This window comes from Lepus europaeus, chromosome 10 (genome assembly GCF_033115175.1).
Source record: "Lepus europaeus isolate LE1 chromosome 10, mLepTim1.pri, whole genome shotgun sequence".
Classification (NCBI taxonomy): Eukaryota; Metazoa; Chordata; class Mammalia; order Lagomorpha; family Leporidae; genus Lepus; species Lepus europaeus.
Window position 1 is genome coordinate 3,417,323 of NC_084836.1, and position 14,701 is coordinate 3,432,023.

The 14,701-nt window shown below is 50.7% G+C and overlaps 1 protein-coding gene across 1 annotated transcript in view; it reads right to left on the minus strand.

Annotated features, from left to right (window-relative positions):
* Positions 1-14,701, minus strand: part of ATXN10 (ataxin 10) — a 159,408-nt gene that overhangs the window by 124,795 nt on the left and 19,912 nt on the right. Inside the window, exon 3 of the mRNA XM_062202698.1 lies at positions 10,400-10,482. Within this exon, the coding sequence (XP_062058682.1) occupies positions 10,400-10,482 (83 nt within the window). The remainder of the gene's footprint in view (positions 1-10,399; positions 10,483-14,701) is intronic.

Genomic DNA, 14,701 nt, shown 5'->3' on the forward strand with positions numbered 1-14,701 from the left:
TTCTAGTCCTAGCTGCTCCTCTTCCAATCCAGCTCTCTGAAATGGCCTGGGAAAGCAGTAGAAGATGGCCCAAGTCCTTGGGCCCCTGCACCCACGTGGGACACCCGGAAGAAGCTCCTGGCTCCTGGCTTCAGATTGGCACAGCTCCAGCCATTGCAGCCAATTGGGGAATGAACCATCGGATGGAAGACCCCTCTCTCTCTCTCTCTCTCTCTCTCTCTCGCTGCTTCTCCTTTCTGTGTAACTCTGACGTTCAAATAAATAAATAAATCTTAAAAAAAAAAAAAAACCTGGATCAAAGCTGAGACACAGAAATGCAATCCAAACACCTGCTGCTGCCTCCCAGGCTCTGTACTGCAGGAAGCTGGGAGTCAAACCCAGGCACTCCTACACGGAACGAGGGCATCTAACCCCTACACGGAACGAGGGCGTCCAACCCCTACACGGAACGAGGGCGTCTAACCGCCAAACAAAACACCCACTCCTGAAGGTCGCTTTACCATCAGGAAAGCAAAATTTCTAAGTGGGGCAGCCACTGAGCTGAGGTAACAGCATCCCACCCCAGAGTAGCAGGGTTCAGATGCTGCCTTCAGCTGCTCTAACACAGAGCCCGGAAGGAAGGCTGACAGTTCACGTGATGGGGTCTCTGCCATCCACATGAGGACATGAGAAAACTGCACAGAGCTCCACCCTGCCAGCTCCGGCTGCCCAGCCTCAGCAGCTGCAGCATGTCAAGAGTGAACCAGGGAATGAGAGCCACTGGATCTCTATCTCATCACTAACAAATAAGTTATTTTTTTGAAATACTATCCTCATTTTACAAAGAATAAACCAAAGATCACCCAAGGTCACAGAGCCTGTAAGTGGTAGAACAGGACTGCCAAAAACAAGAGATAACTTCTCCAGGGCAGGAATCAGATTCATCAGGGAAGGTAAAATGCAACAGAAGAATCTGTGCTGAAATTCAAGGCTTCGTCTCACTGCAAGCATTCCCTCCAGAAAGCAAGCAGGAGGACATTTTCCCGAGCAAGCTGCGGTTCAGCCTCTTCCACTCCCCAGCCCGCTCAGCACCGAGTTCCTGCCCTTGGGCCTCAAGTCTCCCGGGAACTGAGCCTTTCCTTTAAGCCCTGGCGCCTAATGCCTGGCTGCCTGCTGCACCGTCTCCAGGGCAGGACGGAAAGGGTACGGAGCATGACATACCTGCACCGCTCACGCAAGCACAGCAACTCAACACCTGGTGGTCAAGGAAAAGTTGTAAATGGTGGCCAAAGATCAAAACACTGAATGAAACTTTAGACATATGCAAATAACTGTTTGAGTATTTTAATCTATAATAAAGCTGGAGAAGAAACTGCAAGTATACAAGCACATATTCCTACATGCAAATACGGAAAAATGACATCCACAAAAAAATCAACTTTTTGTCCTCAAATAGCCTGCATAAACAGTGATGATTACCTTTCCTCTTTCTAGTTTCTTTTCTTTTTTAACATTTTATTTATTTGAAAGGCAAAGTTACAGAAAGAGAGAGAGAGAGAGAGAGAGAGACAGAGAGAGAGGGGTCTTCCATCAGCTGGTTCACTCCCCAAATGGCTGCAATGGCCAGAGCTGGGCTGATGTGAAGCCAGGAGCTTCTTCCAGGTCGCCCACACAGGTGCAGGGGCCAAGGATTTGGGCCATCCTCCACTGCTTTCCCAGGCCACAGCATGGAGCTGGATTGGAATCGGAGGAGCCAGAACTCGAACCAACGCCCATATGGGATGCCAGTAATGCAGGCGGCGGCTTTACCCGCTACGCCACGACACCACAGCACCAGGCCCCCCTCTTTCTAGTCTTATGAGTTTTATTTTTTCAAATAGTCAGTAATGAACTTAGATGTTCATAAAAGAAAACGGTAACTTTTTTTTTCAGATAAGTCATAGTTTTTAAAGAAAGCCAACAGTATAAGTGTGTCTGAAGGCCAGCTGGGGGCTGACACTGTGGCACACTGTGGTAAGCCACTGCCTGCAACACTGTCATCCCACACAAGCACCAGTTCAGTCTCCACTGCTCCACCTCTGATTCAGCTCCCTGCCAATGTGCCTCAGAAAGCACAGGTATTTGGGCCTCTGCCACCCATGTGAGAGACCGAAGGCCTGGCCAGCCCCTGGATGACGTGGCCATCTGGGTAATAAACCAATTGATGGAAGATCTTTCTCTCTCTGTCGCTGCCTTTCAAATAAATAATATAAATCTTGAGAAAAAAAAAAAAGTCAACTGACCCAGCAGCAATTCATCGGACAACTAAAACTTAACCCAATTCTGGAAAGGAAAAGGTTTAATATATAATAGACACAGGAAAAAACTCCAGACAAGCACAAAAGCCAGTTTACTTTAACCAACAGCATATCAACTGATCATAAACACTGCGAAGGTTACAAGGCCCCAAAAATCTCAGCATTATTTTTACAGGTTAGGAAAGAATGAAAGCCAAAAACACCACCAATATCATGCTTGTGTTTACATAAAATTTGATGAGCATAATATATTCATCATACTACTGTAATTATTCCCTGAAACTAATACCCTAGATATTACTTTGACAACGTAATTACAGTTCTTAGCTCAAGAGTGGTGAGAGAGAGAGAGAGAGAGAGGGAGAGGGAGAGGGAGAGGGAGAGGGAGAGGGAGAGGGAGAGGGAGAGGGAGAGGGAGGGGAAGAGCGGGGGAGGGGGGGAGGGGAGGGGAGGGGAGGGGAGGGGAGGGGAGGGGAGGGGAGGGAAGGGAAGGGAAGGGAAGGGAAGGGAAGGGAAGGGAAGGGAAGGGAAGGGAAGGGAAGGGAAGGGAAGGGAAGGGAAGGGAAGGGAGGGAAAAAAGCCAACCTGGCACAAATGCTTTGCCAAACCCTCCCAAAGAACAAGGTTCTCGCTGGTAGGGTCAAGAGGGCAAGGCTCTTTATCAGAAAGCAGATGCTTTTCTTTACTTGTACTGGGTTTGAACTAACACACTATAAAAAATGTTAAGTCTCATTGCTGAATTCAAGTTTCAATGTCAAATTGCAATTAAAATTGAGTAATTTCACCAGTTGTTTTCAAGAAAGTGGAAAGAAATATCACTAAATCTCCACTTTCCTTCTTGCCTCAGTAATATCCTTTCTTTCTTTTTTTTTTAAAAAAAGATCTATTTCTTTGAAAGTCAAGAGTTACACAAGAGACAGACAGAGAGAGAGGTCCTCCATCCACTAGCTCACTTCCCAAACGCAAGTCCAGAGCTGAGCCGATCTGAAACCAGGAGCCAGGAGTGTCTTCCTGGTCTCCCATGCGGGTGCAGGGCCCAAGCACTCGGGCCGTCCTCCACTGCTTTCCCAGGCCACAGCAGAGAGCTGAATCGGAAGTGGAGCAGCCAAGACTCGAACTGGCGCCCACATGGGATGCCGGCACCACAGGCAGCAGCTTTACCCACTATGCCACAGTACCAGCCCCAATAATATCCTTTCAACTCTGCCACTAAACACAAGTCATCTACAGAAAGCTGGTACAGCTGAAAACTGAGCCAAGACCTAACTCTCTGATGGACTAAAAGATCCAATACTGGGGAATCCTCCACCTGTGGCACCGGCATCCCGATGCCGGTTTAGTCCCAGCTGCTCTTCTTCCAATCCAGCTCTCTGCTGTGAAACAGTAGAAGATGACCCAAGTCCTTGGGCCCCTGCACCCACACGGGAGACCAGGAAGAAGCACCTGGCTCCTGGCTTCGGATGGGCTCAGCACCAGCCATGACAACCATTTGAGGAGTGAACCAACAAAAGGAAGACCTTTCTCTCTCTCTCTCTTTCTCTCCCTCTCTCTGTCTCTCTCTCTCACTGTCTGTAACTCTACCTCTCAAATAAATAAATAAAATCTTTAAAAAGAAAAAAAAAGACCCACTACTGTTAAGATGGAAAGTCCCTCCAAACTGACCTGCAGATTCAATATACTCAAAGTCATCCCTAGCATGTGACATAAACAACACAATAAACAGCACAATGAAAACCTAGGCAAATGACTCAGACATCTCATGAAAGAAGATATACAAAGGGCCAAGGAGCACACCAATGCTGCCATCAAATGGTCATTTGGCAAATGCAAATCAAAACCACAATGAGCTACCACCCCGTCACAGCCAGCAGGGGACTATAATCAGGAAAGCAAAGCTGGCACAGCAGAGACAGGGAGGAACTGCTGCAGCTCGCAGCTCCTCAGAGTGCGCTCTCATGCAGGGCACCATCCCCCGGGCCAGCCAAAGGCGGACACAACCCAAGCGTCCACAAGGGATAAGCCAAATGTGAACCATCCGTAAAATAGACTATCGCTCAGTCAGAAGTGCCACCAAGGACTGACACATGCAGCACCATGCAATGGACTTCAGTAACAGTACGCTACATAAAAGACGCCAGCCACAAACGGCCACGTAGCCCTGTGATTCCATCCATATAAAATACCCGGGATCGGTAAGATCCAGTGTAGAATGGTAGCTGCTGGGGCTACTGGGAGAGGTAATGAAGAGCAACTCCATAAGGAAATCAGGGTCTCCTCTCAGGAGGATGAAGACGTTCCGTTAGGCAGAGGGGTGGCTGCACAGAACTGAGAATGTACTAATGCCACTCAACTGTCCACTTTAAAACGACGTCATGGGGGCCTGCACGGTGACGTAGTAGGTCAAGTCTCTGCCTGTGATGCCAGCATCCCCTGTGGGCACCACTTCGTGTCCCAGCTGCTCTTCTTCTGTTCCAGTTCTCTGCTAACGGCCTGGGAGGGCAAGTGCTTGGGCCCCTGCACCACGTGGGAGACCCTAAAGAAGCTCCTGGCTCCTGGCAACTATCAAAACTGAACAACTCTTAGTTCTTCTGACATAAAATAGGATCTAGGGGCACAGGTTGTGACCCAGTACAGCCCACAAAGCACTTCCTGCTAATGCAAACACTGGGAGACAACAAGTGATGACTCAAGTAACTGGTTTCCCAACACCCATGTGGAAGACCTGGGTGGAATTCCAAGCTCCTAGCTTCAGCCTCGACCAGCTCAAGCTGTTGCAGGCATTTGGAGAATAAACCAGAGGATAAAAGAGATATGTCTGCGCTTGCATGTGCGCGACTACATGTGTGTGTACACGCGTGCACGTACGCACACCTACCTGCCTTTCAAATACACAAATTTTAGGGACCAGCGCTGTGGCACAGCGTGTAAAGCTGCCACCTGAAGCACTGGCATCCCGTATGGGCACTCGTTCAAGTCCAGCTGCTCCACTTCCGATCCAGCTCTCTGCTATGGCCTGGGAAAGCAGTAGAAGATGGCCCAAGTCCTTGAGCCCCAGCACCCATGTGGGAGACTCAGAAGAAGCTCCTGGCTTCAGATCGGCACAGCTCAGGCCGCGACAGCCAATTGGGTAGTGAACTAGTGGATGGAATATGACAGCCAAGCCACCAATCAAACAACAGATTTATTCCTCAAACTGGCTCATATGAGGGATTTCAGATATCTGCTCCTTTAAGTTCTTCTTTAGGTCATCTACCTGCTTCGGTCAAAAACTAAACCCATGAAAGAAGAATGGACTAATCATTTACCATATATTGTAAAACTATATAAGTTTTTTGTAGAAAATTTTGGATAGAGCAGAAAAAAAGACCGAATAGATTAGAGGGGACAGAGTTAAGGGAAGATATTCTGAAGATGCAAAGTAGGAGAGCACCCCGAATGCTGAGAGGCGATGGGTGTGGTGACACAGGGTCCAGTCCCGCTTGTATCCTACACTGGAGGGCCAGCCCCAGCCCTGGCAGCTCTGCCTTCCAGCTAGCTTCCTGCTAATGCATCTTGGGGGCAGATGATGGTTCCATGGCTGCTGCCTGGCCCAGCCCCCACTATTGCAGGCATTTGGGGAGTGAACCAGTGGATGATCTCTCACATACTCTCTCTGTTGCTCTACCTTTCAAGTAGATGAAAATAAATAAAATACAAACATCTTTAAAGCTGGGCTGAGAAGCATGTCTGGCGCCAGGGGAGACGCTCGTGTAGGTGGGCAGGTTCGAGGCCACTGCACAAGCGCAGGGCTGGCTCCATGTCACGGAGGTTTAAGCACAGCATCTGTGCTTTAATTCGGAATACGTCATTAAAATAGAAGACTACCTGTGCCCACCAGTGTGTGTCAGTTTTGCCAGTGACACACTACCCACACCACATGAGTATTTTTCAGCAATTACAAAACATAGCACTCTGGACTTTCTTACTGAATTACCACACCACACAGATTTCAAAAATAGTTGCCTCTCCATGCAACACAGGGAAACATGTACTTTATTGCTGACTTTTAATTTCCCAATTTTGAGTACTGAGGCTTACTTTTTAATTATGAAATCGGGCTACAAAAATACCTTTAAGTATATAACATCTTAAAAACATTTTACAGGCCGGCACCATGGCTCAACGGGCTAATCCTCCACCTTGCGGCGCCGGCACACCGGGTTCTAGTCCCGGTTGGGGCGCCAGATTCTATCCCGGTTGCCCCTCTTCCAGGCCAGCTCTCTTCTATGGCCCGGGAAGGCAGTGGAGGATGGCCCAAGTCCTTGGGCCCTGCACCCGCATAGGAGACCAGGAGAAGCACCTGGCTCCTGCCTTCGGGTCAGTGAGATGCGCCGGCCGCAGTGGCCATTGGAGGGTGAACCAACGGCAAAAAGGAAGACCTTTCTCTCTCTCTCTCTCTCACTATCCACTCTGCCTGTCAAAAAAAAAAAAAAAAAAACATTTTACATTTAAATCCTACAACCTTTCAATTTTTTCAGGACACTGAAGACACTATCACTACTAAAAAAATACCTGGGGCCGGGAGCGGCATCGTGGCTCTGCAGGTTGGGCTGTCGCCTGTGACGTGGGCATTCCACGCGGGCGCCAGTTTGAGTCCTAGCTGCTCTACTTCCAATCCAAATTCCTGCTAATGCACCTGTTAAAGCAGTGAAAGATGCCCCAAGCACTGGGCCCCTGCGCCTATGTGAGAAACCCAAATGAAGCTCCTGCCTCCCGCCTGGCCGGCCTCAGCCACTGTGGCCATCTGGAGAGTGAACCAGCAGTTGGAAAAATCTCTCGTTCTCTCTCTCTTTCTCTCTCCGTAGCTCTGCCTTTCAAATAAAATCTTAAAAAAAAAAGAAACCAAGGCAAACATCTTGTATATAAATTCTTTTTTTTTTAAAGATTAATTTATTTATTTGAAAGATATACAGAGAGAGGAGAGGCAGAGAGGGAGAGGTCTTCCATCCGCTGGTTCACTAACCAATTGGCTCCAACAGCCAAAATGCGCCAATCTGAAGCCAGGAGCCAGGAGCTTCTTCCAGGTCTCCCACGCAGCCCCTCTTGTGTATAAATTCTTTATGATGTAATGAATTTTTAAAAAGAAACTGTTGGGGCCGGTGCTGTGGCATAGAGGGTAAAGCCGCCGCCTGCAGTGCCAGCATCTCATATTGGCACCGGTTCGAGTCTCAGCTGTTCCACTTTCCATTCAGCTCTCTGCTATGGCCCGGGAAAGCAGTAGAAGATGGCCCAAGTCCTTGGCCCCTGCACCCACATGGGAGACCTGGAAGAAGCTCCTGGCTCATTGCTCCTGGCTTCAGAACAGCGCAGCTCTGGCCACTGCAGCCAACTGGAGAGTGGACTAGCAGATGGAAGACCCCTCTCTCTCTCTGCCTCTCCTTCTCTCTCTGTGTAACTCTGACTTCCAGGTAAATAAATACATCTCTTTTTTTTTTGACAGGCAGAGTGGATAGTGAGAGAGAGAGACAGAGAGAAAGGTCTTCCTTTTTGCCGTTGGTTCACCCTCCAATGGCCGCTGCGGCCGGCGCATTGTGCTGATCTGAAGCCAGGAGCCAGGCGCTTCTCCTGGTCTCCCTTGCGTGTGCAGGGCCCAAGCACTTGGGCCATCCTCCACTGCCTTCCCGGGCCATAGAAGAGAACTGGCCTGGAAGAGGGGCAACCGGGACAGAATCCGGCGCCCCAACCGGGACTAGAACCCGGTGTGCCGGTGCCGCAAGGCGGAGGACTACCCTGTTAAGCCACGGCGCCGGCCTATAAATACATCTTAAAAAAAAAAAAAAAAAGAAAAGAAACTGTCAATTCCAAAAGGATAATTTCTAAATCAAATAGACCCAAGAATTTTAGCAAATTAAATTTAAAATGAAAACACTAAGAAATCACAGACCAGAATAAGAATGAACTATGGCCGGTGCTGCGGCTCAATAGGCTAATCCTTCCCCTGCAGCGCCGGCACACCGGGTTCTAGTCCCGGTCGGGGTGCCGGATTTTGTCCCAGTTGCTCCTCTTCCTGTCCAGCTCTCTGCTATGGCCCGGGAAGGCAGTGGAGGATGGCCCAAGTGCTTGGGCCCTGCACCCCATGGGAGACCAGGAGAAGCACCTGGCTCCTGCCCTCAGATCAGCGCGGTGCACCAGCCGCAGCAGCCATTGGAGGGTGAACCAACGGAAAAAAAGGAAGACCTCTCTCTCTCTGTCTGTCCACTCTGCCTGTCAAAAAAAAAAAAAAAAAAAATTAACTAAGCCAGGCAACACCACCATCACACTACTTTAGCCTGTCTCACCTTGGTACTCTAGCTTCTGTGCCTGCAAAAACCAAACTCTGGCCTCTGCTCTCACCTACCTGCCAACGGCACAATGCAGGCACACCTCGTAGGACACTATAAGCACCAGGACCTGTGTAGGGACCCATTCAGAAGGCACGCTATGCACTAAATACAGCAGGAGTACACATCTAAAGAAGCATCCACTGAATTATTTGATAAGGTAAAGGCATTCTCTAATAAAACAACTTTTTTTTTTATTTGACAGGTAGAGTCACAGACAGTGAGAGAGAGAGAGAGAGAGAGAGAGAGAGAGAGAGAGAGAGAGAAAGGTCTTCCCTCCATTAGTTCACTCCCCAAATGGCCGCCACAGCCGGTGCTGCGCCGACCTGAAGCCAGGAGCCACGTGCCTCCTCCTGGTCTCCCATGCAGGTGCAGGGGCCCAAGCACTTGGGCCATCCTCCACTGCACTCATGGGCCACAGCAGAGAGCTGGACTGGAAGAGGAGCAACACGGACTAGAACCTATCACCCATATGAGATGCCTGTGCCGCAGGCAGAGGATTAAACAAGTGAGCCATGGCGCCGACCCCCCAAAAACTTTTAAACTATAATTCAGTGTATCTACTTTACAAGCCCACATACAAGTATTTACAATAAGATTACTTTACCAAATAACATACCATATTATTTCAGTTCCTTGGATACAGAGATGATACATTAAAATCCTATGGTTTTGTTAAATATTGTGGTAACCTAACAACCCTTGTCAAGGGAGAGGTGCGAATGCTGGTTGCACACAGACCAGAAACATTTGGGAAAGGCTAGAAAGCCTCCAGCTCTTCAAACTAAGAAGCTTGGCGTTCTCTGACCCTAAACCAACAGCCGTCCACAGCCAGCCCACTAACACTAGACATTCAATTTTAGCAGATCTCATACCGAGCTCCCCTCATGGCAATGTGGGCACCACAGGGTCATTCTAAGCTTTGGAAACTGTTGAAATCTCATCCGTAGCCTAGAACAGGGCCTGCCGGTCCCTGCACCACAGACACACACTTATCCTCCGGCAGCTCTGGAGCTGGAAGCCCAGGATGAAGGCTATCAGGACGGCGATGTCAGGTGGGCCCAGCTCCTTGCCGGCAGACACCCTCCCAAGGCCTCTACTCCATATTGGTGCTCTGATCCCTTCTTACAAGGGAGCCAGTCCATGTCCTCACTTCACCTCCACCAACTCTTTACAGACCCTACCTCCAAGGACAGTCACTTTCTGGAAACAGGGGTTAAGGCTTTTCTGTCTGCGTGTGGTTGAAATCCAGCCCACAATGTGCTGACAGTAAGCGGCAGGGTCCTTGGAGCCGACCAGGCTCATGGGATGGGCACCTCCTAACAGAGGCTGGAGGGGAGTTTCTTTGTCCCTTTGCCCTTAAACCACGTGAGGACATGGCAAGAAGGAACCATGTTTGAGGCAAAGAGCAAGTTCTCAGCTGACACAGATCCACTGTGCCCGATCTCGGACTTCTCAGACCCCAGAACTACGAGCAACGCGCCCTGCTGACAGACCTCCCGGGCACAGGCGTTCTGTCACGGTGGCCAAGCCGAGAAGACAAGACTTCAACACACGAGAGGGAGGTGGGGCCACAAGTCAGCCACCAACAGGCAGCAAAGGAAGCTGCTGTCACTTCCTGTCACAGGAAGTCTTTAATATTTTACTATTATTTTACTATTTAAGTTACAGAACATCTGCTGCAATGAATGATCTGATATTCAAAGTACTAGCTTTAAATGCTTCCCAAAGAGAAAAACAACCACGAATCGTAGTGCAGGTTACCTGTCAACAGAGCTTCCTGTTCCACTCGCAGTTCCCGAAACAGCAGAATCAAATCAACAGCAACACTGATTGTGTCCAAGTTTCTGTACCAAGTTTTAAAAAAAGACAAAATTAGATGTATGTTTTTCTTAACACTGCATTTCAAGTAACCACTCCATGCGTGATGCTACGAACACTGGTTAACAGACCCCGTCACAGGCAGAGCAACTGTCCTCCGAAGACATCGACATCCTAAATCCCGAGCCTGTGAACACGCTACCTTACGTGGCAAAAGGGACTTCACAAATGAGATTACTGAAGGGTCTTAAAACGGGAAGATCTTCCAGGATGATGGGGACAGGAAGTTCAGTCTGGGGAGGGCCACAGGCCAAGGAACACGCAGCCTCCAGACACTGCAAGAGCAAAGGAAGCCGACTGATTCTCCCCACGGCTGCAGAAGGAGCTCACGCACCCTCCCACGCAGACTGAGTCCCAGAACTGTCAGGTACTCAGAGTCTGCCGTTTACACCATCTGTAACACGGGGCCGGGAAACCAGCCTGCCCCGGGGCAGCAGAAGTAGGACACTTAACAGAACAGATGTGGCTGGAATCGGTGCAGGGTTCTGAGAAGCACTGACAGGAGAAGCCCACGCTGCACTCCACAGACCGCTGGCAGAACCGCCAATGCTGAAAGCACTCCTGGGGAGGGCTAAGAAGGAAACGACAGGGGCGGCGCTGTGCGTAGCAGGTAAAGCCGCCGCCCGCAGTGCCAGCATCCAATATGGGCGCTGGTTCAGGTCCTGGCTGCCCCACTTCTGAAACAGCTCTCTGCTGTGGCCTGGGAGAGCAGTGGAGGATGGCCCAACCCCTTGGGCCCCTGCACCCGTGGGGGAGACCCAGAAGAAGCTCCTGGCTTCAGATCAGCGCAGCCCCAGCCGTACCAGCCATCTAGGGAGTGAACCAGCAGATGGAAGACCTCTCTCACTCTCTCGCTCTCTCTTTGCCTCTGCCTCTCTGTAACTCTGCCTTTCAAATAAATAAAATAAATCTTCAAAAAAAAAGATGAGCTGACCTCTACCCTCTAATTATGTGGATCGCAAAACGTAAGCAATGACTTGGTTGTTCTGCAGGGCAGATTGCCAGGCAAACGCTGACGGTGAGGCCTGATTTCTTCCTGCTGAGTGCAGTTAACACGAGGATTCTGTCTATGCAGACTGCAAGATGCTAAACCTAGGAAGAGGACAGCTTTGGAGAGCAAGCACAGGGTGTGGCTGCACAACCTTCTGCTGGTGCCTAAGGGGGACTGAGGGTCGGAGTCCTGGGGCACACAGAGGGCTCCCAGAATGCATTCCCCAGAGAAATCTTATCAGAAGCCAGAACAAAGATGGGCTTAACTCCCTGACGAGCACCTGAGACCCACAAGGCTTTGAGAAGGTTACTCCAGCAGCGGCACTGCCAGCCTGGACTGAAATGGCAGAAGGCTGTCAGACTCCCAGAGTCCATAGCAGGAAACCAACGGCCGACACTGCAGCTGCAAACGGCAGGCGTCTTCCTTCAAGAAAAGGACCGTGGAGCCTCCAGTCACACAGAAGTCTTCCCCAGACTTGCAATCATTCCACAACTACATTCTGAAATTCTTTGAGATCAGAGCTAGTGGGACAGCAGGTTCAGCCTCAGCCTGCAATGCTGGCATCCCATATGGGCGCCGGTTCAACTCCCAGCTGCTCCATTTCTGATCCAGCTCCCTGCTAATGTGCCCAGAAAGCAGTGGAGGATGCCCAAGCGCCCAGGTCCTTGCACCCAAGTGAGGACCTGGGTGGAGCTCCCTGGCCACTGCAGCCATAGGAGACCAATGACTCCTATGCATGTGTTTTCAGAGCGGATGATCTGTCAGCGTCCCTGAGTCCCACCCAGGTATACTTTAGGTGATCAGTGACGAGAACTAGAAGACATATTAAATTCGAGCTGAGGAGCCAGCGCTGTAGTGTAGAGGGGGCTAACACCCTGGCCTGAAGTGTGAGCATCCCAGATGGGCATCGGTTCAAGACCCAGCTGCTCTACTTGTGATTGAGCTCCCTGTTAATGTACCAGGGAAAGCAGGAGAAGATGGCCCAAGTGCTTGGGCCCCTGCACCCGTGTGGGAGACCCAGAAGAAGCTCCTGGCTTCTGGCTTCAGATTGGCGCAGCTCCAGCCATTGCGGCCAATTGGGGAGTGAACTAGCAGAGGAAAGACCTCTCTCTCTCCCTCTCTCTCTCTGCCTCTACTTCTCCTCTCTCTGTGTAACTCTGACTTTCAGATAGATAAATAAATCTTTAAAAAAAATAATCTGCGCTGATGCTGTACTGGGTTGAGAAGGCCTTCGCAGGGATGAGCACACTGTGCATGCTGGACAGACATGAAGGTTCAACGGCAAAAGGACCAACTGTGGAACAGTCTTCCAAAGATGTCCACATCCTAAATGCTGGATCCTGTGAAAATGTCACCGCAGAGGGCAACACAGACGTGGCACAGTAAGAGATCTGTACTTCGTCTTCATCCTCGGACCCTGGCTCAGACTTCCTAAACCCTTCTGCTTCCTGAGTGGATGGCAGCAGCAGCATTTCGAACCCATCACAAGCTCTGTCGGTCACAAGGGAGCTGACACGAATGAGGAACTCAGCGTGGGGCCACAGCGGCTGGCTGCCAGAGGACGCAACCAGGTGATCAGAGCTGGAACTTTCAGCCCCGCCAGGGAGCTCGGGGCTGAGAACAGTCACGACTGAAGTCAATGACCAATGGCTAATCATTTACTCAAGCAATGGGCTCTGGAGAGCTTCCAGATCGGTGAGCACAGAAAGCTGCTAGGACGCCGTCATCCCCAGAGAAGCCTGGAAGCCAGCACTCTGCCCTCGCCCACCGCAGCAGGCGCCTTTGGTTCTGCCTGCTATTCCCGAGTGGTATCCTTTCTAATGAACCAGCGACAGGAAGTAAACAATGTCCTGAATTCTCTGAGTCCTTCCTAGCAAACTGAAGCTTAGGGGGACCAAGGAACCCCTGAATTCGTAGACATGAATATCCTGGGTACCCCATTTTCAGCTGGTGTCTGAATGGGGAGTTGAGTCAGAGGACCGAGCCTTTGCGCTTCAGGACCTGACACCACTAACTTCAGGCAGACACCACTAACAGCGCCAGAGGACAACTGAACTGCTGGATGTGCAGCTGGTGCCAGAAAACACAAGAGACTGGGGGGAGGACACGAAACCAGTTCTCGATGGGGAGATCCTTCTGCTCTCTGAGTGAACTAATGCCATCGTGTCCTCGTGACCGGGACACAGCGGGGCAAGTCGGGGAGTGGGCCTGTTAGATGCCATGTGGCTGCCCTGAGGGAAGACGGGGCCATGACCCACGCAATGCGAGCAGCCTCTGGTGCTGGAACACAGGGAAGTGGATTCTCCCTACAGCACCCAGATGCCAGCCGGGCAGATACTTCAACTCAGGCCAAGGAGACGCATCACAGACTCCTGACCTCCCAGAACAACATTTCCTGTGGCTTTAAGCCCCTAAATTTGTGATGATTTCTTACAGAGGCAACAGGGAACTAATACAGTTCTCAATCTTCTTCACTCCACCTCAACCGGATCAGAACCATGTCAAGACGCTCCTGCCTAAGGGAAGCAGCCCAGTGTGAGTGGGCGGGACCTCCAGACCGTGTGAGGTGCCAATCCACTGAAGGCGCTTCCACAGACAGGACGGGTGTGCCTGCGGGCTGGGTGCCTCAACACAGACCAGGACGGGTGTGCCTGCGGGCTGGGTGCCTCAACACAGACCAGGACGGGTGTGCCTGCGGGCTGGGTGCCTCAACCCCACCCCCTCTTCTGCAAACTGCAGACACTGGCAAAGTAGCTCAGACTCAACTCCCAGGAAGCAGCTCTGCCACCTCCCTTCCAGCTTCTTCTGCACACAACCCCACAGGCCACTGGGCCTGCTGCCTATTTCCGTTTGGCCAGAAACTAAGGATGGTTTTTGCTCTCTAAATGGTGAAAAATAATCAAAATATAATTTCATACGTGGAAATTTTATGAAGTTTGAATTTCAGGGTTCAAAAATGAAGTTTTGGCCGGCGCCCCAGCTCAAAAGGCTAATCCTCCGCCTGTGGCGCCAGCACCCTGGGTTCTAGTCCTGGTCAGGTCGCTGGATTCTGTCCTGGTTGCTCCTCTTGCAGTCCTGCTCTCTGCTGTGGCCCGGGAAGGCAGTGGAGGATGGCCCAAGTCCTTGGGCCCTGCACCCGCATGGGAGACCAGGAGAAGCACCTGGCTCCTGCCTTCGGATCAGCGCGGTGCGCT